This window comes from Echiichthys vipera (genome assembly GCF_963691815.1).
Source record: "Echiichthys vipera genome assembly, chromosome: X".
In the NCBI taxonomy this organism is placed as follows: Eukaryota; Metazoa; Chordata; class Actinopteri; order Perciformes; family Trachinidae; genus Echiichthys; species Echiichthys vipera.
Window position 1 is genome coordinate 15,767,915 of NC_139825.1, and position 27,493 is coordinate 15,795,407.

Below are 27,493 nucleotides of genomic sequence, written 5' to 3' on the forward strand. Positions count from 1 at the left end.
TTACGTGGGAGACACATGTTTTGGTTACTGCTTACCTGCACAGCACCTGATGATAATAACCAGGGATTTATCATTTACAAGGTGAGAACTATCTGTTGGTTACACATAAATACATGTTTTTCCTTTTTTAAATCCCACACACCTTGTCCTGTCAGTGTTTTTGTGGTCATTGGGCAATTCTTTCAACATGCCTGTGCAGTACAGTGACAGCCAGTCAGTGGAGGGTTTGCATGCTAGTTTCACGGAGAGGGATGATAAATGCAACAGTTCTCAAATGAAGTCAGATATTAGCACAACTCTCTTGTTTATCAAAGGGCTTTGATTTCACAGATTGAACAAGGAGATGCATGTTATATAAAACACCCTAAGGAACTATCTCACAACAGCCGATGCACACAAAAACGATCAAAGGCAAATAAGACGTAAAATTCAGTGCAAGGACCTGGCCTTCAAATAACATTCTGCTTTGTTAAACCCTACATTCACAACTTTCAGATTTCAAGATAAAATTCAAAATTGCTTTGCTTCACCTCTAATGTATTTTGCACCAAATAAAATGCCTGTCTTTTCAGCTCACCAATATTACAATAAATGGTTCAGGATTAAAGAACACAGGCAGCTATTTGAATACTGTAGACTCCCATTGCTGCAGAGTTATTATTGTAGTTATGTTAAAACCAAGGTTACCTTGTCTTTGAAATGTCATTACCCTTTTATTTAGGAATCCAGTGTCTCCACATCCTACTTCCCCCTTGAGCCTTACATGAAAAGGACAGATTTGCTTGTATTTGGCTCTTCATGCAGTTTTAGCATCACTGTTTCCATGTCTCCCAAACAACCAACCATGCCCTTCATCACATGCATAGATTAATAGTGTTAAATGTGTCTTGCATATCATCTCTTATTCCAATACGTTTTATATTGGTGTGAGTTACAGTTACATTGTCCCAGGAACAATGCATTAAATGGTTAGACTCTCCTCTCTGGGGTTTATGGAGCACATCATAGCTTCCCATTGCACCCGTTTCGATTGTTATCACTCCATTGAACAGGCGTTATCAGTTGTTATCAGCGTCATAGACATCGGTTACTCGTAGGTTCAGAAGTTATAATCCATCTTTCTAACCGGCTTGCTGTTGCTCTCTGGTTGCCAAGGAAATGTAAACGTCACACTCGAAACATCTATCCCATTGGTTCTTCCAACTTTGCGTGTTTGAAAGGTCAGTGTCAACTAGGCAAATCTGAGCGGTGCGCACTGCTACTGCAGGCGATGCCGCTACATTGGGCTCTACCGCCTCTCCTATAGGAAATGAATGGAATGGCTGGCGCAAAGCGTTTTTATCGCGTGTAGTGGCCTTTACACTCCCTACTCCCTACTATTGTCGCTCTTCATTATATCATCTAATGGTGTGTTCACACTGCCCACGTTTTGTGCCAATTGCACTGCATGATAACATACAAAGTCTTGGCAAAAGCATGAATGACACAAATTTTGCATGTGTGTATCACACCATCTGTGTATCCCACCATCTGTGTATCCATGAGTTGACATATTTTGAATTTTTGCGGACGGTGTGGACACAACATTACAGCACAGTGAGTGTCTAATATTGATGCAGATGGATGCTCCAGCTTACCAATAGAATATATGAAAAAGGCCTATTGAGGTGGCTAGGAGGTTAAGTAAAGTCATCCCACCTTATTTCTATGGTAGTGATAACAACTGATAACATGACTCCCATTCAATCGGCTGTTAACATTCGAAGTGGGTGTTCCATTGTTCCATTCTCAAGCTGTCATAACAAAAATAAAAAATAAAAAAAAGAGTTGCAAAGGAAGCTAGGACTTTCATTCCATGAAACCCCCTCCGCCCCGGGGGCCAGAGAGCGTCAACGTGAGCTATCCACCTACCGTAGAGCGGGAGTCCACCACAGTCAAGAAACACGAGGCACACACAAGACAGGCACAAAGCGGAGAAAAAAAGGAGGAGAGCAGAGAGAGGAAGAGATTCAACTCACAAAACACCAAACATACTACAACAAGAGAGGCAGTCAACATCACCACCACAATTATGATGAGAAATGACACTCTTGTTTTCGGTTGGGGATGATATCGTGGACACAAGTAATTGACTGCTTTAATTAACTGTCACTGGAGCTCAGGGCAATCTATGGTGATGTTGGTTGATTAGTTCTCAAATTAATCATGGGCTTTTCTAACATGTATCCTCTGATTTACTGTACTTTGCTTTCAAATTCTCAGAATATTTCTTCGGGTCTCATGCCTTCATTCATCATCTTTAGTTATAGAAATGCAGCTTTTTGAACTTTGCGACTTTCCATTTCATAGTGCTGACTATTAATGTGCCCCTGTGTGTACCCTAATGTGTACCCTGTAAAAAAGCGTGTCATTTTACACCATAGGACCACAATGGAATACATCACACATTTAACAACCACACCAACAACATCAAATAAATGGAGGGGAAGAGAGCTCTCCTTGTGTCCTCTACAGCCTGGGCTACAAAAGCTGCTGGTAAAAGATCAAATTTGGTTAGCTACATACATATTTAAATAAATGAAAACTCAGCAGTAAATGTCATAAATAACAATAAAAAATGCCTGATAAATTGTTGTAGAAAAGAAGAGGCATAACATCACCCAACACATCCCGTTCCCCTGACTTTTGCAGCATGTAGGAAGCATACCTCGCCCTGCATGTTCTTCATGTTGAAGCCATCCTTGCCCTTCTTCCCTTTCTTGTTCTTCTTCTTCTTGCAGCAGCATTTTTTGATAATGCAGAAGCAGCAGGTGAGGATGAGCAATGCGGCCACCACAGCGATGGCGATTAGTGCCCATGGAGGCACTGTCGGTTTCAAAAGCAATAGAGTGATAATTGAGACTGACTTTTAAGTTTGGACTTCATCACAAAGAAGTTGTAACTTTTTGTAAAATAAAGAGCACTTTGAATTGCAGTTGGGATGCAGTGCGACATTACTTACATGGGATTTTATCAATTTCATTCAAGAATTTGCTCTTGATCTCCTCAAACATGTCGTTCTTGCTGATCTCTGTGTTGTTGGAGCCAGAGGTGTCTGGCATAGAGGTGGAGATGACAGCCGGGGTTGGAGCCATGGTCACGGTGGTGACGGCGGTGTGCTCAGTGGCCTCCACGGCCTGTGGCCTTCTGAACAAGTTGAACTTCATTGTCAAAGACTAGGTGCAGCGTCCCTGAGGTGGCACACATAGATCAAACAGAAAGGGAGGATGAGATGTGTCAAAAAAAATGATCATGCCATAACCTCAGCGATGAAATATGGAACAAAAGCTAAAATTGCAAAGCAGAATATTTTATCTTCATTCATATTAAAATACTTTCAGAATATACTTTTTGCTGAGGCTTATTGTTACAGCTGTTTCCCCATCTATAGTCTTAATGCTATGCTTAGCTAATTGCAACCCGCCTCAAGTTCTGTACTTAACAACAAGAGATGTTGATCTTCTTATCCAACTCATGAAAATAAATGTGATAAGCATATTTCCCGAAAAGTTTATTAACTATCAAACATACAATCTTTTCATGCTCGTTCCTTATATACTGTTGCCCCTTAGTGAGTGACGCATGGATAATGATGATCTCATTTGTTTGAGAAATGATGAGATCAAGAGCTGCAATGAAGCTACTCAGCTTAGTGAAATATGGAGGGATGTATGAACAGGCTGTGTGGAAGTCATCACAATCAACAATGTTCATTGACAGTAAATTATTACACAGAAGTGAGTCACATTAATGAGCAGAAATGTTCAACTGATAAATCTCATAGGACATAAAAAGCCATAAAAGCTGAGACTAAACAAACATTACACTGATGATGTGAGACTATTTTTTTTCCTAATGTCCTACTGAATGCAGTGATCTGCCAGAACTGAAGGAGACCAAGAAACAGAGAAGGAGGCAGTGAGATCTCGGCAGGTAGATGGCAGCTAAGTTGTCAAAGAAATAATAGAAAAGATTGATACAGCTACAGTATAATTCCTGTCTGTTAAATATAAATCCACAGCCAGTAGATAGAAAGAGTTGAAACGGGGAGGAAAGAGCTGGGCTGGCTCTGTCCAAACAATATTCAGTCGAGAGTAAAACCGCAACTTGTTGATTTTACATTTCTATTTTTGTATGAATAACATAAATTTGATGACACTACAAAAAAATGATACCTGCCAATTGGTCTTAATAATGTTTAGAGCTCTCTGTTTATGAAGAAGTAGCTTTTGTAAGAGTTACATGTTGCTTTGTGATATTTCATTTCCAATACTTCTTCAACCCGCTGGAATGTTTCTCTGACGCAGTAGCCTTTCCTCCAACATTACTGATTAAAGCCTGTAGGGTTAGCTTTGGACAGAGCCAGGCTGCAGTTTCCAGTCTTACTGGCTGCTGGCTGTAGCTTCACATTTACCGTACAGACATGAGAGTGGTATCGCTTTTCTTATTTCTTGGCATGAAAGAGAATATGTTTCCCAAAATGCCAAACTATTTCTTTAACACTCATTGCACAGCATTGATGCCCTTTGGTTTGGTCTCCTGCAACTTCCTGTGTGGAGTTACCATGTTCTCCCTCATGTTATATTCAGTGTATTTGAGTCAACATGTCCTCATACCATACAACAAACTGCCAATGATTCCAAAAACTTTCTAAACTAAATATCTAATATTGTGAAATGGCCGTACGGTGGCAATTTGAAGGCAACAAAAATACTTGGTTGGTAAAAAGGATCATGGGATGGCTTAAAATGAGTCACAGACAAAACTACGTCAGGGATGGAAGTTGGTTAACTTAAACAATGTCACCGTTGACTTTTGGTTTCAGTCTGTCCCTCTTTGTGACCATAAACACAGTAAGAAGAAGCTGTTGTGGAGTCTGTGAATGAATCATAGATGGCCAAATATGCTTTGAAAATTACTTATTTGGATTGGCTGGCATGTGAATTTATCCCATCAAAAAATAAATAAATATTTGAATACTTAATATAATACAATAAAAGAAACAGAGATAAAATAATGAGCTTATGTAATGACAGAAAAGGCATCAGCTACAATTCATCTTGTTCCAACTGGTTCCAGCTTCTCACTTGTGAGGATGTACAGCATTTCTATATTTTTTTTGTGATTGTAGATAAAATATATTGATATTTTTGACTGTTTGTCAGACAAAATACGACATCTGAGGCTTGGGCATTGTTCACAATTATCTGACATTTTATAAACGACACTATGAATCAGTTTGTCACGGATGAATCATTAGTTGCAGCCCTAAAGAGGAATAATCTAAAATGTAATGTTAAAAACAAATAATGAGGCTGCCATTCAAATCGGTTTAACCACATTCAGAGAGTAACAAGTCTCTCATCACAATGCTTCACCTTTTTATCCTTAGGAAATTTAATCCATTGCAAAACAGCTGACAAAATCAATTTACCTCCCAGCCTCAAGTGAGCATTATATTATTTATTATCCACTTTCTCTTTGCATCACTGAGAGTAACACCAGAGTGCTATTAGCATTTATGAAGGTGTTGATGCTCTGGCCTAAATGAGGCCTGCTGAGAAAAAACATATGCTGCAGATAACAGAATGCATCTGACAACTGTCATATTAATTCACTTTTTCAAATTAGATTAAATTAGAATCTGTGCATTATAACTTGGTGCAGGGAAAAAGAAATCCTCTTTGTGGTCATGTATTGCTTACTTAATGCAGACAATAACATTACACTAATAAGGAGAAAAAACAGTTTAGATCGTATCAGAAAGATTATTTTTACTGCAGTATGTTACATTTCTGGAAGCTACGTGTGTGATAGACTGAATTATATTATTTTCAGTACTGACCACTGTGATTTGGATGCTGCCTTTTTGCTTTCTTGCCCCCCCACCCCCACCCCCACCATAACCACCATTATTTGGTTCTCTCTTTTTTTAATTTCTTAGTAGCTCAATGTCACTGCTGCTACTGTGTGTGTGTGTGTGTGTGTGTGTGTGTGTGTGTGTGTGTGTGTGTGTGTGTGTGTGTGTGTGTGTGTGTGTGTGTGTGTGTGTGTGTGTGTGTGTGTGTGTGTGTGTGTGTGTGTGTGTGTGTGTGTGTGTGTGTGTGTGTGTGTGTGTATCAACACTGCTCTCCAGATAATTTCTGCATTATCTCTGTCTCAAAGCCCTAACAGAAAATGATCTCTTTCAGTTAAAAGACAGACGATTAATAAATGTTATAGGGTTTCAAAGACACAAACACACACAAACACAGAGTTTATGTGTCAAATTAGAGTGGTATACAGTGAGTCTTTTGCTGTAGAGACATTGTTTTAATCTAAAAAAGCTCATAGAACATGTGAGGATTTCTGTATCACACCAGGAAAGTGAACCAGTCTGTCGACGTCCGGCAAATAGAATCATGATGTAACTTCATCTTCATTGACTCAGAGGCCACAGATCAATATATATTACATTCCAACATGTGTAATTTAGCGACTTTTTTCAACGAGAGAAAGGATTTTACAGTAGAGGCCTGTGTGCTGTGGGCCAGCAGATTATTGTTGCTAAGCAATCCTGATAGTGTCTATCAGCTATCCAGAACTGCCCTGAACCTGCCTATAGCCGAGGTGACCAGCCAATCAAATAAACATTTGGCTCAAGGCCAGCATTAAGTCACTGCCTGATCGGTGGGCATGGGCATGATGTGAGTGCCAACTGCTCTGCTCTAGTCAGCTTCATGATGATCACGATTAAAGTTTCAGCTGCAACAGGAATCCTTCCAAAAAATAATCACTTTATGTCTGCCAAAGAATTCACTCAACAAATGATCACCTCTAATAACCTCTAACTGAACATGTCAGCAGCTCTAATTAACATAAAATTCAGTATAATTTCTGCAAATTAATAAAAATGTAACACTCTAACTTCCATTACTTAGAGTATGCTTTCTGTTAGCATTTAAATGATCAGTAATGAGGATATCGCAAATACACCAAAACACATCCACAGCCCCCCTTCTTGTTTTAGCCTGATGTTTACCTTTGTGCCATCAGCACTCGGTCCTTATCTGCTGATTTCTACATCAGCATCACTCAACCACACAAAAAAAAGCCCCTCACACATTCCGATTCACAAAGATATTCATGTACAGAGAATACAGGAATGGTTAACATTAATAGTAATAGTTTATCTTGAGTCACTTAGTTTGAAATTGCAAAGAATATCCTCTAAGATAGCCATCTTCTAGTTGTACATTTTGATTGTATTCATGTTACATAACTGCATCCCTTGATTTAAAAAGATCCCCCCAAAGAACTCACCAATCAGATGTGGTATTCCCTTTTGCGAGGTGGCCCATCCAATATCAATAACTACAGCTAGCTACAGTCCCTCAGAGCTGTGGTAACATAGTCTGATCTCTCCCATAAGCAGAGACTGCAGTCTCCTCTCACTTCTCTCCACTGCAGCACTACACCCCTCCTCCTACTCCTCCTCCTCCTTTTCCAATGCAACCCATATCCCCCATTTTCCACCCTCCCATCACACACTTGCCTACTCCCTCTCTGTCTCTCTCTCTCTATGTACTCTTTCCCTCTATCTCCCTACCTCTCTCTCTCTTTCGCTCTCCAACCTAATTTGTGATGCTGCTCACACAGCTGATTGCAGCATGCCACTCTTTGGTCTAGCATTGGAGGGCAGTTGTAAAAAGATCAATATGCACACGCTTTGGTGTATGTGTATTAAAGATAAAGCCACAGTTTGCATGTAGCGATGGGGATGTAGTTTGTTGGACAGCTGACAAACTCTTAAGGGTGTGCTGACTTTACGACATCAGCTCCAAATAGTATAAAACTGAGCTCATCCAATTAATTGGATCTCCACAATTGATCGACGAAGTGTGATATAACCCTCTGGAGAGACTGTTCATCGTTAAAACCATTCAGAAAGAACAATTGAAACCAAGAATGATTAGGTCAACTTGTCTGCCTTCCACGAATCCCTCAGGAGACCTGTCAATGATGACTGGAAGTGAGCATATTGCAGAGCATTTTCTCCAGGTACAATACAAAAAAAAATGCAGCAGCCCACAGTGTAGATTTAAAACCATTACATCATCAAACAACAGATGTGTGACCAAGAAGCATGCATAGCGAGATATGAAAGTATTAGTCTTGAATATAAAAATCTGGGTAGCCGTTATATTTATTCTGCATCATAAACAACAAAATCAACAAATGCATGAGAAAGTCCCTCATGCTGTTACTTCTTTACATATTTGAGCCCTTTTCGATTCCATGATTTAATCTTTGTACTCGGCTTTCTCCTCAAACCCACTCTCCCTCTTTACTCTCCTTGGGGAAATACCTGTATGTGCTCATGTTCAGCTAGTAGCTGTCAGCAGGAGCCAGTGTGAGGTGCCTCCTCTCCCTTCAGGTTACACTGCAATGCCCTGCTTCTGCCAGAGGGGGGCAGGAATCTCACACAAAATTGCTGCATCACAGCACACAGATGCACTGTAAAGTAATGCCCTGAGATGCATGTATTCCATGTTTTTTTTTTTTTTTTTTACCCCAAATCAGTTTCTATCTCCTAGCAAAAGTGACACATACAACTCTTTTTAAACACTACATTTAGCTGTAACTTTGTACAAAAGGTCACCAAGGTGTTTTACTTTATTTGGGTTGGATATTTTTTTTTTATGGTTTTCTCTTTCATTAGGTTCTCCAAACCTTTTTCAATCCAGGAGTGGGTTGAGTGACCTTGCTATCTATTTGCCAGCTACATAACTCATTGTAGAAATGAGTGATTTGGTAGACTGAGCTGTGTAAGGGGGTGTCATAGGAGTGAGAAGGATGTGGCATAATAAGGGACGACCAAAGCAGCAAGGTGATGTTAGGAGGGTGGTACCGGTGCAGACAGATGTAGATGTAGGGAAGGTTTTATTTGCCACTGTACTCTACGAGGGAATTGTTGGGTCTATGTTTATCATAAATAAGTCAGTCACAGTGAGTGTGGTCTTTACCTAGTTTGAAAAGTGTCCTGAGATAACTTTTGTTATGATTTGGCACTATAAATAAAATTGAATTGAATTGAATTGAGTCACAGGAGGCAATTTGTGAAACAGTTGTTATTTGAGGTTAGATTTTCTGAGTGTCTATTGGTTAGTTTCACAGAAAATGGTGACAGACGCCAGAGTCCACCAACCACACACTGAGAGGAAAAAGATGCTAGTCACAAGTGCGCTTTCCTGTCTTCTAATTGGCTGTGTGGGTGACCTATGAGCTTGCAGTAAAAAGAATGCGGAAGAGGAAAGTCTGCTGTCTCCAGCAATATATATATCAAGTTTTTACATTTTATCACTAAGATACTGATATAACAGTGAAAAAACATCACTAGGACGTGCAGGCGTCAACCTCAGAGGGTTAACAATGCAGAGAGGATGAGTTTCTTTCCAGATCTTGTAACAAACAAGGACTTATCGACCTTATCAATGAGGAGCTGGAGAAGGGCTGAACTGTTATCAACACAACAGGTGATGCAGACGTGGACATTGCCAAAGCTTCAGTCAAGGCCTCAGAACATCATCCCACAACCTTGATAGGGGAGGATACAGACTTGCTCATTCTTCTACTGTACTATGCTGGGACGAATAGAGGCCTCTATTTTTGTTAAGACGCATCCAAAACTACAACCAAGTGTACAACATAAGTGAGATGAAACAAGTCATAGGTTGTGACTTTAGTTGCCAGTTACTGTTTATTCACGCCTTCACAGGATGTGATACAACTTCATGGATTTTTAGTGTTGGCAAACAGGAAGCATTCCAGAAACATGTGAATGGTGAATAAACCATCCAGTCCTGTGCAAATGTGTTTCTGCTCCCACATCAAGCAAGGAATGTCATAGAGGACCATTGGACCAAGGCGATGGCAGTGTTGTTTGGTGGAAAGGGTAATAATTTGCTTGCCTCTTTTTGCTAAAACGTTTTAAGCAGGAAATTGTTACCGTCAAATAATTTGTTACCCCAGAATGTCTGCCTCCAACTGAGTCCTCAACCAAATTCCACCGCCAAAGAGTTTACTTCCAGATCATGGTGTGGATTGGAAAGGAAGGTGACATGAACACAGTGGACTGGGAGTGGAAACTGTTGGACAACTGGTTCCTGACAGTTATGACCAGTAAGACTGCTGCCCCAGAGAGCCTCCAGCAGATGATCCACTGTAATTGCACAACTTCCTGCGAACACAACGGTGCAGTTGCAGGGCATATGGACTACCATGCATGCCTGCTTGTGGCCCATGTCAAGTTGGGAATTGGAATCACTTTAATCAACCTCTATGGGAGGAAGAGTGTGACAACTAATGATAAATCTAGTTTCTAGATCACAGGGCAAAAAAAGTATAAAAATATAACCAGAATAGGAGGGAAAACTGAAAAAAAAATCTAAAAAAAAAATTAAACACAAAAAATAAAATAAAAGGAGTCACCAGCAAGTCAAACTTAAAGCAGACTGATTTGCCGGTGTTTCGGTTTAATGAGTGACCGTGTTAACTGGAGACTTTCAGCTGAGTGCCTCTGCAGTTGCAGATGATGAAAACAGGATTATGTTTTTCATAGAGATACTCATAGACTGTATGAAAAGGAGATACTCTGAGATATGTTTTACTACACCAGGGAGACTGGTAGGCTACTGGCTGGTGGTGCACCGAGTTAACCTTTGTCTTTCATATAATTTGCCAACGGCATGACTACAAATCTTCAAGAATTTTTTTTTTTTGAGTGGTTAATAAAATTCTACGCACACATTTACACAGACAGGTTTCAAAAGACAAATGATTGATTTAGAAAATGAATTGGAGAAAGAGATTATTAGGAAGAACTCGCTCTCTTCCTGTTTATTGTATCAACAAGCAACATACAAAATGTGACTGACACATTTACTCAAACAAAACTATAAAGACAGATCAGTAAGTGACTTTTGTTTAACATTGTAATGAAAAACTAAACTAAAACTATAGAGCCATTCACAATGACAGACACATCTGCCGTCATTACTGCCAAGCAGCACTATTCTACAGAGAGAGAGAGAGCGAGATAAGGCTAATAGCCGCATTATTAAAAGTAATACAATTTTGCTTTGTAGAAAATCATATGAGGCTGTATTATGAAATATAGACATTTCATTCAATTTATCTTCAGTCGTTCTAAAGCACTTAAAATAGCAAACTGAAATGATGACGGATTAAAAATCTTGTAAGTCTGTGCACTGGCTCTTTTACCAAACAACATAAAATATATCACTTGCTAATGTGAAAACATTGGTGTGTATATAATACTGTAGATCTCATTTTCAGCAATATTATTACTTACAGTGTTATTATATATTGTAGTATGCATACGTTTACACATTATCTTATCTTATTTTAAGCAAATCCATGATATTTTCCCTCTGCTTACCAATTGTTTTTGTTTTCTAAACTTGAGTAGTTTTCACAATGTCAACAAGATACACACATGTTTATATATTTCTTTCTTTGTTCTTATAATATAAATGTATTTCTGATTCTGATATAACCTCTTTGATTTGAATTATTACATTTTAGTATTAGCAGCTCTGAACTTCCATACTCATAAACAAAAAGATTTAAAAGAAAAGTAACTGTTATTCAAATAATAATCAAAAGCGGTTTGTCAACAATAATAAAAAAAATGCTCAAGATTTTTCCTTCTTCTGGATGAACACATCAGAAGTAATCAGCTAATGTTCTCACTTCTGCTTCATGACTCAGCAGCTTTGGTCCCTGGCAGAGTTTAGTGCAAGGTCACAATGATGCTCCATTACCACCCGAAGCAGTGATAGTACAGTAGGATTGGTTCACTTGGACTCCCAGTGCATTGTGGGATACTCAAGCACTTCTCTGACTCTCTCACTCAGAGCATCTGTGAATGTGTAAAGCTCTCTCTCTCTCTCTCTACTAGTCATCCTCTCCACAGGATGAGTCAGGCCTCAGGAATGCGCTGCACTGGGACATTGATAAGAGCAACACAACCACTTTTAAAGCCCCAGATAATGAACATTTGCAGACAATAGCTGCTGCCAACGTGGGCCGTCGCCGGGACGTTTTTGGTCGGGATGATTCTTCTCCACTGAGGCGGTAAAGAGGATGCGGAAAAGACTGCATCCTCTCAACTCCTGCAGGGAGTGCTGCAATGCAGGGGTACACGAGAGGAACACAAAGCTACTTTAGAAGGTAGTTTGTCCAACAGTCAGCTGCTCACACTCTTCCTCCATTTCCTGCCAGGCCTCACTTCTTCCTCTCCTCATTGCTTTCATCTCTTGCCCCTATCATTCTAGCCTCCCTATCATTCCTTTCTCTCTGTATCTCTTTTTCACTCTCTCTCACACACACACACACACACACACACACACACACACACACACACACACACACACACACACACACACACACACACACACACACACACACACACACACACACACACACACACACACACACACACACACACACACACTTACGGCACTGCTGGCCAGTCATTACTGCAGCGTAGACTACAGTAAAAAGAAAGCACCATATGGTCGTAGTTGGCTCTGTATTTCAGATGCAGTGTTTGGGTGTCAGTAGCAGCAGTGTGTCTGTGTTTGCCTCTCTCCCTCTTTATGCGTGTCTGCAAACACCAGGTGGATTTTTTTTTCTTGTGCTTGAGAGCTCTTGTGCAGTGACTGAGTTACTGGCATGATGATATTAAACAGTGTGTTCGGTCAGTGTCAACATGCACATGTGAGTTAGGGCTGGGTTTAAAAAAAAAATTGTTTGAATGATCCAATATCGATAACGAAAAATATATTTTCGTCTCTTTGTATCATAGGAAACTCAAAGATCTAAGGAATCCATTGGTACCAACCATGTCATGCTACTTTGGAAGGATGTTAATAACGCTCTAAAGTTAAAATTAGGAGGTAGACACCTCTTCCCGAGTTCCTGTCGGCGGCCCGGTCGACACCTGTTAAAGTCAGCGACCAGGTCTGCCTGCCTCCCTGTATATTCAGCCGGTCCTGAGTCTAATTTGGGGCCGGATCGTTATTTCAGATACTCCAGATGTCTCAGCAGCAGGAGCGGTAGGATGTAGCAGGGCTGGCTTCATCCTTGTGTCGATGTTTTTTTCCTCTCACTCCTCCGTGGACCTATTTGTGACTGTTCCTTGTGTTTTTTGCTCCTGTTGCCCGTTTCCCTGTCAACCTGCCTGCCAGCCTGCTTGCTTAACTGCCAGCCTGTCTCCCAGCTTAGCCCCCTCCTGTGCCCGTTCCCCGTGACAATTTTTTCCCAGTCCTCTCCGTGTTTTCCCCTTGTCCTCTGTGCACCCTTTTGTGTTATGTAAGTAGCTCATTAAATCTATTAAACCTGACTCCCGAGTTTGTGTCTGCATTTGGGTCCAATCCTCCATGTTTTCCTTGTCACCGTCCATGACACTGCACTCATACTGTGTCTCTTTTCTTCTCTTAGAAATTATTTTTGTTTGTTTTGTATGTTCACTCTTAACAGAATATCAAACATTTTACATTGCCTTTGTGTCTTAAATGTGCAATAAGATTACTGTCACTAACTTAATCTGAATGATTAGACCTCCTGTACTAAAGCAACAAAGAACTCAGCCTCCTTAACTTCCACACAGGCTGTTTCACTATGCTGATTGTCACCAAAAGGAACAAAGTCCTCCAAATCACACGTCTCGGAAATCATTGGTCTCCCTTCTCCCAACCTTCCAGACCTCACTGACACTGCCATCATAAACAAATCACATCAGCATAGCACAAGACCCCAGCCACTTTCTGAACGCATGCTCCATACTACTCCCACCCGGCTGCAGACAGATCTCTGTTCTGTAAAAAAGCATGCTACAGTAAGAGCTTTGTGCCCTCTGCCACCACTGACCTCAACAAACTGTAGGACCTCAAGAGGAAGTGCTTTCTAATGAGTTCTTTGTGTCTGGTTTTTCTGCTCAGCGTCACAGGAAGGGAACGGGAGATAAGACGTTGTTATACTTGTTTCAATATGAGATAAGGTGTGTTTTAAAACCTCAAACCCTCCTAGGGTAATTAAAAAACCAGAATTCCAGGATGAAGGACCCCTTTTAACCTAAAACAACGTCAAATCTGACCGCAATTCGAACCGGAGGAGCGGTCTCTGTTTGGAGACAAAGGGACTTTCATTGATAAAATCTAAACAACAGAACTTTGTGTAAAAGTTTGAAAACAGTTAAAGTTCGATGTTTCAACGCAACTGGCTGTTCAAAGACATTTTTGCGAGTGTGTAACAGTATATGCATTATTTGTATCTTGTTGTGATTATGTTTATGTGGTTTCAGAAGTGCAAAGTCTCTGTCTAATTCCTGAAATAATTTGTGTTTTAATAATAGACCTGTCACTATATCCAGGAGAATGTGATGATGTGTAGTATCTGTATCTGTTAAAACTGTCTGCCTAAACATTTTGGTTAAATTGGATATCAGAAAGATTAATAATGGAAATTCTAACTTCCCTGTTAGAATTCCGGCATAAAAGGCAGTTGATTCGCTCAGAGCCAAGGGGTTGGGTTATGCGAAGAGCCCCACTTTTCGTTCAACTGTGAGACAAAGGAACGGACAGAGGTGTCCTTGACTCTCTTCTGCATCTCTTCTTCCCTTAGCACCTCTGACCCCTTCTTTACTTCACTTCTCTCTTCACACCTCTGACCCCCTCTTCTGTGCTTCCTGTGGTTCGTTTCCTTTGTTATTTGTTATTAATCTATTTTTTTCGCGTAACTTTATAAGTTTTCTACGCCACGTTTTCATCTTTTATAAGTATAGTAAAACCCCTCGTGCCTTTCCCTTTTGTCCGGCCGACAGATTGCACCAAACTCTAGTTCACAACCGGTCAGAATTTTTGTCAACCCACAAACAACCTCCAGAGGCAAGCCACGTGCAGGGCCGCATCCACCTGAAGAGCTGAATTCAAGCCAGGACGGGAGCAGACAAGCCCCGCCGAACCAACTGCGCAGCTGACCCAGTCTACAGACCAAGCCCAGGTCCGCTAAACACCGGGACGCGGACCTACGAACATGCATCGGTACTGTAAGATGCCAGGCCGACTGTAATATCAATGGCAAAGTAAGGTTGGCCTTTTAATGCAACTCTTGGTTTAAACGTTCATGACAGTTAAATTCTGATCCGAGTTCTGTTGACAGGCTAATTAGAGCCAGCCCCGTAGGTCTGAATCTCTGGTCTTAAGCTTTTTATATCCACATTTAACCCTTTTTCACTTGTCTATTCAGTGTTGCACTATCCTGTATTCTCCGTGTTAGGTAGTCAAATAAATGTTTATAACCTTACGTCGTTGTGAGAATCTTCCGTTCTGTGCAGAAAGTGTTGGTCACTGATAAGGCTGTGGTACGAATTAACGCGTTCAAGACGAGACTGATAAAATTTAAACACTCAATTACTTTAAATTACTAACAGCTTTTAAACCTTCACCAAAGTTTAATAAATATCCTGTCTTATTTTGGAGTGGTGCCCTACTTCGAGGTAAAATAAATCCTAAATTTTAACGAGTCGAGTTAATTCATAATTAATTCAGCGACTAATATATTCTAGCCATAATAAAGGTAGGCCTACTCTCCTACAAAACTATAGCATTAATACTCAATGGGCTCATGTTCTTGTGAATGTGTTGTTTGTTGAGGCTATGTTTTTGGGATTGGTGTTCTATCTATCTATCTATCTATGCTCAGATTGTAGTTAGAACTCCATGTCCTAATAAGAATGATGAAGGTTTCAGGTGCAAAAAACCTGAAAGAGAGATTTAAAGTCCCCCTCCACTCACAAACATGTTTGTCTTCTTGTTCCTCCAGTTGGATGTTAAAGCTTCACTGTGCAGAATGAAGTGTGCAGAGCTTATCACAAGAAGACTGTTTTCAAATTCATCTGCTAAAAGCGGAAAGTTTCTCTGTGTGCGTTAAAATCTGATTTTTTTTATGGCAGGCTTATGAGCCTGATTTGTGACGAGTCAATTCTGGTGATCCTGTGATTTAGAACCTTTTAATGTGTAAATCATACTTTTTTGTGAAAAAAATTCTGTGTATTTAAATCGCCCCCTGTTTGTACTCTAACACAGTCCTGAGAAGACGTCTAATCCAAGAGGTCCTGGCTGCAGACCTCCACTGTGAGGTCGCTTCCACCCCAGGCTCCACTGTCAGAACACCTCCACTGTCGGGACAGGAAATGCAGGTAATACCTTTCAAAATAAAATCGTGAATGCACTTCCATTTGAATAGTTTTCCTCACAATTGCATTAATAAGTAAAAAATATGACATCCAAATCTCGGACAAAAAGCCATCCATAACCTGTATTCATTCAAAGAAAAAAATAAGGCTGTTGATGTGGACAACTGAAGCATTAGTCTCTAGTTTTCAAAACCCTTCTCATAATGATTGCCATATATGTAGACTAATATGCACTGCACTGTGTAATTCTACAACTTAGTCATTACGAAAAACAAACAGTGAGTGATATGACTCTGGGCTCAATTGTCTATTTGTAGCCTGCTATAAAGCTGAGGATCTTGAAAAGAGTTCTAATAACTGACCATGAAAACAATGGAGGGCAGGAATAGCATTGTCATTGCACATTTTCTCTTAAGCTATTACTCATATTCATATGCCAACATCTCATAAGATGTCATAGGCCTATACATTTTATTGTGTAGTATACAGAGTACTTTGGTGCCTTTTCATTATTATTATAATATTTTTGACTAATTGACTTTTTCAATATATATATTTTTAATTAGTTTTTCTGTTGTATTATTCTGTATTTTTTTTTTTCTTAACCACCATACATTTCTTGTTTGGTTCTATGCCTATGCTAATTATGTTCTTGTGCTGCTGGAACATCTAAGAACCACTAAATACTACCCTTACTCTTGATATCTACAGTATAATCCAAGTAAAATGATTAAGTGATCAATGAGAAAAACATTTTTAAAAAAACACACCAAGTCACAAAATGATCCAATGTTCTGTAGCCCTTTATTATCAAACAAACTCACTCATCTCCGTGCCTTTCACAATATGCCAAATAATATATAATTACCTCACAGAATTTCCACATGTACTCTGTTTTATAAAATCAGAATCAGAAATACTTTAATAATCCCATTATTTTTTGTACAAAACAGATATGCAAACAACAAATATTATACAGACAACATATCTTAGAAAAACTTCTAAGAAATCAAAAATACCAGACTAATGTGCAAAAGAACATATTGTCTGTGGTTGAGTCTGAATTACAGAGAGGAGGTGACAGGCTCTCCATGGGATGCATTATATCATTTAATGACCACAGGCATGAAAGGTTCCTGTGGCGCTCTGTGGTGCATCTGGGTGCGAGGAGTCTTCTGCTGAAGGTGCTCCTCTGCTGGGCCAGTGTGTCGTAGAGAGGGTGGGAGACATTGTCCAGGATAGACCGGAGCCTGGACAGCATCCTCCTCTCTGCCACGGTCGTCAGGGTGTCCAGCTCCTCTCCCACGACATCACCGGCCCTCCTGATAAATTTGTTCAGTCTGTTGGTGTCTGCGACCTTCAGCCCACTGCCCCGGCATGTGACAGTGAAGAAGATCACACTGGCTGCAACAGAGTCATAAAACATCCTCAGCATCGTCCGCCAGATATTAAAGGACCTCAGCCTTCTCAGGAAGAAGAGTCGACTTTGGCCCTTTTTGTTTCTAGTCCAGTGCAACTTATTACTGAAGTACACCCCCAATTACTTATACTCCTCTACAGTGTCCACAGGGACCCCCTGGATGGAGACAGGGGTCACATGTGTTTTCACCCTCCTCAGATCCACTACGAGCTCCTTTGTGTTTGTCACATTGAGCTGTAGATGCTTCAGCTCACTCCAAGTGACAAAGTTGCCCACAACAGTCCTGTATTCACTTCCATCTCCCTTTCCAATGCAGCCAACTATTGCTGAGTCATCAGAAAACTTCTGAAGGTGGCAGGACTCAGTGCAATAGTATAAGTCTGAGGTGAAGAGGGTGAAGAGAAAGGGAGAGAAGACAGTCCCCTGTGGGGACCCAGTGTTGCTGACCACCCTGTCAGACACACAGTTCTGTAGGCGTACATACTGTGGTCTGCCCATCAGGTAATCCACAATCCAGGACGAGATGGGGGCCTCCACCTGCATCGCAGCCATCTTCTCACCCAGTAGAGCCAGACGGATGGTGTTGAATGCACTGGAGAAGTCAAAGAACATGACTCTCACAGTGCTCGCAGTCTTATCCAGATGATAGTAGACTCTTTTCAGCACGTAGACGATGCAGTCCTCAACTCCCAGGCGGGGCTGGTAAGCGAACTGTAGTGGATCAGTGAAGGGCCTGACCATAGGCATTGGCTGCTCCAGAATGTATCTTTCTATGTCTTTTCAGGTCTTCATTTAAGATTCAAGATTCAAGAAGCTTCATGATGTGGGACGTCAAGGCCACTGGTCTGTAGTCATGAGGGCCACTGGGATGCGCCGTCTTTAGCACAGGCAAGAGGCAGGACAGTGACCCTCTGGAGGTGCAGGCTCAGGCTGAAGACTTGACTTAGTACTCCACACAGCTAGGGGGGCACAGGCTTTAAGAACCCTGGGAAATACACCATCAGGGCCTGCAGCTTTGCTAGAGTGGAGTCAGCTATCTTCTCACCGGGTCAGGCGTGAAGGACACTGCAGGTTGTGGAGGACATGATGTTGAGCAGGGGGGAGGGCTGGAATAGGTAGGTGTGAAATGAGGTGGTGAGGGGCAGACAAAGGGTCTGTAAGGAGGAGGAGTAGGAGGAGGTAAAGTGGCATTAGTTGAGGGGCCGGCAACAGCAGAGTCATGTGGGGGATGGGCAGCAGTATCAAACCTATTGAAAACTAGGTTCACTTCATTGGCCTGGTCCCCACAGTCCTCCAACCCCATGCTAGCAGTCTTCTGGAACCCGATGGTGGTTCTCCTGCTACTCCACACATCCCTGATGTTGTTTTGCTTGAGTTTGTTTTCCACATTTCTCCTATAATTGTCTTTAGCCTCCATTATTTTAAGTTTGACTTCCCCCTTGCACTCTCGTCACCTCATCACGGTTGCAATCTCTGAATGCTTTCTTCTTTTCATTCAGGATGGCCTTAATGTCCTTGGTGATCCAAGGTTTATTGTTGGTGTAGCAGGTTACAATCCGAGCTGGGACACTGCAGTCCACACAAAAAATGGATGAAGTCGGTGATGCACTCAGTGAGCCCATCAATGTCCTCCCCGTGCGGCTCACAAAGTGCAGGTCAGTCAGTCACCTCAAAGCAGCCCTTCAGAGTCTCATAAGCCTCCTCAGACCACCTCCTCCCAGTCCTTGTGGTCGTAGGCTTCCTCTTCACCAGAGGCACATAGCAGGGTTTGATGTGAACCAGGTTCTTATCTGACCTTCCCAGAAGGGGGAGAGAAGAGGAGATGTATGCATCCTTAATGTTAGCATACATCAGGTCCAGAGACCTCTCCTCTCTGGTAGGACAGCTCACGTACTGTTGGAAGGTCGGCAGAATTCTATCCTAGGTGATGTGGTTAAAGTCTCTCGAGCACTGGGTAGTCTAGAGTCTGGAGATGGTGGTGTTTATGATGCTGCAGGCAGATATCGGGTTTGCAGAGGGAGGGATGTACAGAACAACAGTGATGACATGCGGGATCTCTCTATGCAGACGGTATGGACGGAGTGTGTGAATTTGAACAGCTCCAGGATTACTTCCTTTTCATGTTCATCCACTTCTTCTTTCCACACCCTCCAATATTGTTGCGCAGCTCCTTCACCCCTATGCACAACAAATCAGGTGGCTCCACTTTTGCAGAGAACAGTGCTTTGTTGGCCTCAACCCTCTCTGCTGCATGTCTGCAATCATGAAGAATGCGATCGTCAACCTCCTGTGAAAAACCTGCTCTGCAGGTCTGACTGAGACCTCTGCTCTTCTTCATGAAAATATATAGATATGCAAATGATCAGTTGAAATAATTAAAAACACAAGCTCCAGAAATAAGAAAAGAAAATATCCCATCAGTTCCCTCCTCTAATGTGTCTACCTAGTCTTATTAGAGAATAGGTCTACCCAGACATGTTAAAGAGCTCAACAAATTTTCCAATTCCAATTTCCCAATCCAGTCATTCATTATCTAGAAACTTTTTTTTTTTAATTGCATACAGCAGGTCTGACTTTACTTTTTTAGACACTTAGACACGCTATGTTAGAAGCAAAATATACTCAAGTATCAAAAATAAAAGTACTATTTGTTTCATTTATATACTGTAGTATACAACAGAGGTGCAATAATAAAGTAAAATGTGCCATGTCCTTCTGCCATATGTTGATTCCACTTGTGCACTTAAACAGGTGATATCACTAATTCGCTAGTCGACCTCTGGCAAAACATCATGGTGTGTTGCATTGTGGTGGTAGCTTGGCTGACTCACATCACGTTTGTGAGTTCAGAAAGACACATTTTCAACTTTGTGACTATGCAAACCTAATGCAAGGAGAGTTTACAAAAAAGTTTTATTACGTTACATACAAACAAATGCGAACAGGTACTGTTATGCACTAAAAAGTTAAGAATCCTTAGGTGTTGATGCTAACCCCCATTGGTGAAAGTTAACTTTTAAGTCATCAAACTTACCTTCAAAATGACAACCCAAACCGACAGGTAGCATATGGTAATTTGAATCACATGACTTTTATAACGCTACTATTTTGCGGGACCTATATTGATGAAGAACACAAGACACTTTGCATTTCCTTACTGTGGATAATAAAAATCAGCAACACACCGCTACTCAGGGTACACGCTCACTCGTTGGTCTCTCTTGGTCCCTCTCAAAATGTCTTCCTCACCCAAACAAACGTCCTCACTTCCTGACAGTGGAGCCTGCGGCTGAAGCAACGTCACAGTGGAGGTCTGCAGCCAGGTGCCTCTCGTTGAATCAGGCAACACCTGTGTGGATGGATTGCTAAGTTTTTCAGGAGCCCATGCCATTGAGAAGACATCTGAGAAGTTTGCCATCAGGACTTTCAGCCAGAAATCTCTTTGGTTTAGACAACAAAACTACTAACCTGTGTGCCCCTGGTGTAAGGATGCAGTCATTATTTAATGTTTCCTGCTATAATATATCAAAATGTATCTTGTGTAACAGGTCAATTAAAGCCAATTTGCCTTGACAATGTGTCATAAAGCAAAGCTCACCATTACGCTCCTCATGGCCTCAGGGACACTAACACAGGGGTTAAAGCAAGAAACCAAGCCTGAAAAGTTGTTGTGGAGTGAATTTTTATAATGTATAGAATTATGCAGAATACAGTCATCCATTTTTTTTTATCAATAAGCACTTATTCAATCTGATTTGGCCTTTAGCAATGGCTCAGTTCTATACAATTGTTACAGTAAACCGTGCCACAGTAACAGTGAGCCAGTATGCACCACCCCAGGACCCTTAAAACTGATGCAGCTACATCAAATTCAGCCATCAGTGATTTAGTTATTTACATTGCTACTGTGACATTTCTCCTGATGAGTCATTCAGGTACATAAGGCTTCAGTTCAGGTCAGTTCAGTTTACTTTATTAATACCTGTAGATAGATGTGTTCTGCAGTAGCCGGAGAGGGCATCTCACAAACATTAATGACAGAACATACAGAGGACGAGTTAACACACAGCATTAAACAGACTTATTTAAAAGGGAAACAGCAGCAGGGACAAAGTTGTTCCTAAAGCGAGTGGTCCTAGATCTTGGGACTATGAATCTCGGTCCAGATCGCAGGAGCTGGAGCTCACTCATAAGAGGATGTGAGACGTCATTGGGGATGGAGCTGGCTAGTCGCTGCAACTTTACAATGTTGTCAGCAATCGGGCCCTGATTATGTTCACTCCCCTGGAGCAAGCTTACAATCACGGAGTCATCTGCATACTTTAAAATAAGGAGATTTTTAAAAGTGCCCGGACACATTTTTGTGTATAAAATGGATAACAAGGATGAGAGCACACACCCCTGTGGTGAGCCAGTGGAAAAGCACACTTTGTTAAATAAGACCCCATTAACTCTGACCCTCTGTGTCCTGTTTGTTAAAAAGTTTAAAGCTTCTATGATCTGCTGATGCTCAACAGTCTTAGTCACCAATGCAGAAAATTACAACAAACTTTTCTATTTTCTTTAAAGAAAAGTAACTTTCTTGAACTAAACTTGTGCCTAACAATAGTGAAATGATCGGTGTCTGCAACTGAAGAAATACATAAATGTGTAAGTAAGTAAAGTCTATCAAGGAAGCATGATCACAAAGTGCTTCACAAAAGAAAGGCCACAAAACCAACAGCAAAACAAAGGCAACAGACCTTAAAAACAAATTAACACAATAACACCAGACAGCACGAGGCAAGACAAAGGTCAGCTCCGGTAACTGAGTCTTCAGCTGCGTTTTAAAGGTGTCACCAGACACTGTAGATCACAACAGGAAGAATGATTCACAGTGTCAGAGGCACTACTTCAAAGTCATGTTGAGTTTCCAGTTGAGTGTGAGGGCGCACTTAAGGCGCACTCACAATGTCCTCCCATACGGGTAAAGCCTAGTTCGTTTGACCATTGTGAGTGCAACCACTCTGCGCCTAGCAGCAGCCCGTTTGAGAGAGGTGGGCTTTTGTAGAGTGTGTTTGCACATGTACGAGCACGAGTGTGCGCACGTGTACGAGCACGAGCACAAGCACGAGCACGAGGCCTACGGTGGCTCTGATGTCATTTTATGTACACCTGCTCGGATATAGACATTTTTTTTTTTTAAAGACGGACCGTGCACGGACATTTAAAACAATGGCGCCGATAGGTTCATGTCGTTGTGATGCGGAGGGGAAGTGTTTACTGCAGATTTGGTTGAATTAAAATATTCAAAAACAGTCGGACAAGACGCACAAAAACTCAGAGGTCTAAGGAAAGATTTGTAAACAAAACGGCGCATCGCGATGACGTCAATCAATGCGTGTGACGTGTTACGGCGGGATGACGTATGGACAGGCAAGAAGAATTTGCGCGAGGCCCAGGTAGTGTGAGTACAAATGGGCTGGCCAGCGGGGGGAGAGGGAGGGGGGACTAGTACTACTAGTACTAGTAGTACCTAAAGCCCGGCGCACGGTACGGATGGACATTGTGAGTGTGCCCTTTCAGTCTATCCGTGTCGTGCCCAAGCACGTTTCACGGCTAAAGTATAGTTCGTTTGACCAGTGTGAGTGCAACCGTACCGCGTCTAGGCGCGGTACGCTTGCCGGCCACGGCCCGTTTGGGAGAGGTGGGCTTTTGTAAAGCACGTTTGCACATGTACGAGCACGAGCGTGCGCACGTGTACGAGCACGAGCATGCGCACTAGCATGCGCACGTGTACGAGCACGAGGCCTATGGCGGTTCTGACGTCGTTTTATGTGCGCCTATTAGGACATAGAAAAAAGAAGGACGGACCATGCACTGGCAACAATGACGGCGAAAGGTTCACGTTGGTGTGATGCGGAGGTGGAGTGTTTACTGCAGATTTGGTCAAATGAAAATATTCAAAAACAGTCGGACAAGACACACAAAAACTCAGAGGTCTATGGAAAAATTTGTAAACAAAGTGACGCATCGCGATAACGTCAATCAATGCGTAGGACGTGTTACGCCGTGATGACGTATAGGCAGGCAAGAAGCATTCTGCCGAGGCCCAGGTAGTGTGAGTACAAACGGGCCTGGGCCACGGGGGGAGAGGGGGGATGGGCAAGTACCCTGAAGCACGGGGCACGGCATGGATGGACAGTGTGAGTGCGCCCTTAGTGACCCTCTGGTGAAGGATGGAGCAGGTCAGATGGACAACCTGAAACCTTAATGCCTCTGGCCACAGTTGTCATGGCATAAATGCATGGAAGACAAATGTAGTTGTTGAAGATACTCATTTAGAAAATATAAATCCTTTTCGAACAATCAAACCATCACCCAAATTGTCTGCAAGCTTGTCCTTCGAGAGTTACGCCACAGTATATTACCATCTACTTACATCATGAAACAAGCGGAAAACAATTCTAATCACAAGGGTAAACTAACAAAAGTAATTAACTGCATAATGTCTCTCTACAGAATTTCCCCCAAGATCATATGTTTGCTTAAAGCCAAACTATAACGCCTACAAACACGTCCCTGTTGTAATGAAAAATCATCATCAAAAAGTGGCCTTGAAAGTTTTATAAGAAAAGCGTATTTCCTCGTAGCTTAGCTAACATACTGCACTGCTTTGGAAAACATTTGAATATTTGTAACCCATTTTTTTTTATTAATTTCAGTGCACAAATGTGACAAATTTGGCTCTCTAGAGTTGATGTGCAATGATTTTCAAGGCTTCTTAGATTGAACCAATTTGAACATGTCAGCCATGGAAACTCTTTACTTTCTGACTTCTTCCTTGCCTCCAATCATCTTTCCACACCATAACACATATGAGCCTAATGTAGATTAATTATACACATCACCAAGATTGAAACCAACAAACATCCATACAGATATGCATGGATGGATTATTGAACATTTATTTTCCAAAGGGACACTTTTTAGACATACTTCCGTTAAAAACTGGTTTTAGTTGCAATTATAACAAAACAAGACGAAAAAAGATGAAAAACCACCACAAAGTGTTTGTCTTGTGTCTAGTGGGGCCTTTTGCATGTCTTTGCCTTGGGGGCCATTGTCTCCTCTTTCGCCCATGCAGACTGTACTGTATACTGTACGAATACTGTTTCTTCCTCCTAGTGCTGAATATCAATGCATTTAGGGAGCGGAAGGAAGGGAGAGCACGACTTTTAGAGACAGAGATGGAGGAAAAATAAAGGGAGGGAATACATCTTCCCACCAGTGAAGGATTTGTCGCTGTACTGCATAGATCTGGAGCAACATGGCGGAGTAGTACTGAGTAATGAGAAGCCAGAAGGGAAACAAGTACAGTGAGTAATTATCTGATCCTTCTGCACCGACTTCCTACATTCCCTCTTCTTTTCCTCTGGCCTCAAAACCATTTCACATCAGACTTTATTTGAGATGTTCGCTAACGAAACAGTGAGCAGTCATTTTCCTCCTTCCTTCTTACATAAAGTGATGCATTTGGAAGCAAACACTTTTGAGGCTATATTACTAGAGTCTCTAGGCCAAAGGCAAAGTGATAAATGAAAGAACCAGATGTGTCAATCGTGGCATCTTCCATTTTCCGCTCCAGCAAATTTCCAAATCTGTCAGGGGTTTCATGCTGTGTGAGAAGACAAATTGGTATCATTAAGAAAGCCCAACATCAGCAAATCCTCAAAAGCAAGCCTGTATTGTGTATCAACCCATAAAGGCAGAAATATTTTCTTTGTTTTGGGATTATGACCAATTAATCGCTTTTTAAATGTGATTTTAAATATTCAGTTCAGAAACAGAATTAATATTTCTGTATTGTTGTTGTTAATTCTTGATTATCAAGCTTCTGCATTTCATCATCCAGAGAGTGCAGGACTCAAGAGTGACCAGTTGAGGTCACTATATATTCAGTCTTAAAGAGGTTACAGTATATTTACATCAGTAAAATGGCTCTGCATACTTGATGGAGACTTCATGCACATTGTCCAAATTGAGGATTTCCAGACTTCAGAGGAAAATATTTGACTTTTGATTGCTGCTCGGTTATAATTATAATCACAATTATTTTGGATTTAAGTTATTTAACACATATACTCACTGACTTTGTAGACCTTGTGCATTTACTGAACTTTAAGTAAACTTTAAATATAATTTGATTTACAAGAAATAAAAAATACACATAAAAATTAGATAAACAAAGTTTATAAAATACAATACAATATATACATATTTAAATAATATAAAATAATAATAGAAATAAGTTAGATACAAATAAATAGGACGAACCATGTCGTAACATTAGTGCACTTCCACATCTACTGAAAACTATTAAACATGAAAATAAAAAAATTAATTAGATCATATATATTGTAATGCATTTCCACAAGCTACTGAAAATGATTAAACATATAGTCAACATTCTGGTGAACCATATTAAACATATTTCAGTCAGTACCTCAGTGCTGATAAGGGTGTCAGTGCTGTTGCTTATTCACACATCGTGCAACATTATGATGAATGTACGTCCAATATTCACTCTCTATTAACTAATAACTGGGTCTTTGGCTGCTAAATGCTCAAATGATTACCAGTGAGTCGCTAACTGTGTCTGGTGCTTAACAGGTAGTGTACAGAAGGTTTTTACAGAGCTTTTTCTCTGAAGACAGCTGCCTGCTGCAGCTGGAAACAACAATACGAGTGTGGTGAGTGTGAACCAAAACAGCAATGTTGTTGGCTTAACAATGAGCGGAAACTCACTAGGCTCTGTAAAGTCAAGGGAGGTTGCAGATTCAGGTGATATTGATACACTGTTAGTAAAAGACACATCGATTATCACAGCTTTAGGTTAAGGATCTTAATTCTTCTTCCGCCACTGGTAACAATTATTCAAAAGCTGAGACAGCTACTCTTTATTTTGTATGTACGTCACTTGAAATGTAAAAATGTTCCTTTACCTCCTCTGACATGTTTTAGCCTTTACCTTTACAGTATTACCACATGTAGACTGTCAGTCTCTAACAGGAGTGGTCAACAGACACTCACAGTACACAAACTACTCTACTGATTGTTGCCGTCTCAGTCTGGTACTTAAACATATTAATTCACCAATGAAGCACTCAAAATTGATCTGCTGAAAGATATTGATTCTTCTCTGCACGAGACTGCAGAGGTTGGGCAGAAAATGACATTGGGCATACCGTAATCTTCACTGAGGCAAGTAAATAAAGCAAATGGCAGACAAATGTACTACAGTGATACATCATATGATGTTGGATTTATTTTTTATTCTTCCATGTGGCAGGAAGTGTACAGGCGTTGCATTTTACCATCAGTGATATATTCTTAATTAATTTTTTTATTATTTTTTTATTTTTATCAGGGACAGTGCACATTGATCAACATTACTTCAAATGTGCCAGTGTTAGCCATAAGGCTAATTTTCAACTGTTGTCCCTCAGCCCTCAACCGTGCAAGAGACAGTCAGGGGCTCAAAAGTGGCTGCATCTTTGGCAGTAAGAAATAAATGCAGGTGTTTTTGTTTTCACTTGTTTTGGAAGTTTCACTCTCTGTAGTCATTGGTATTTTCTTTGTTTGATCAACCATAGTAATTGCTTACTCAGCAGAGACCGCACAAATCGGTATGCCGCTTCGCACACAAGTGAGTTGAAGAGGGAGTCTGTTTTGTCAGCTCTGCCCGTTGTTCCCACTCTAGCAAACCAACTTTGAAAAGTGCTCTGTTAATA

General features: G+C 41.0%; 1 protein-coding gene across 2 annotated transcripts in view; it reads right to left on the minus strand.

Annotated features, from left to right (window-relative positions):
* Nucleotides 1-27,493, minus strand: part of LOC310965162 (synaptotagmin-2-like) — a 39,784-nt gene that overhangs the window by 7,285 nt on the left and 5,006 nt on the right. Inside the window, exons 1-3 of one of the 2 annotated variants that reach the window (XM_083938605.1) lie at nt 7,342-7,389; nt 3,002-3,230; nt 2,708-2,865 (exon numbers count right to left, since the gene is read on the minus strand). In XM_083938605.1, coding sequence (XP_083794731.1) covers nt 2,708-2,865; nt 3,002-3,206 — 363 coding nt within the window. In that variant the 5' untranslated portion in view covers nt 3,207-3,230; nt 7,342-7,389. Of the gene's footprint in view, nt 1-2,707; nt 2,866-3,001; nt 3,231-7,341; nt 7,390-27,493 lie in introns of those variants that run through there. The other variant, XM_083938604.1, reaches the window with a different exon arrangement.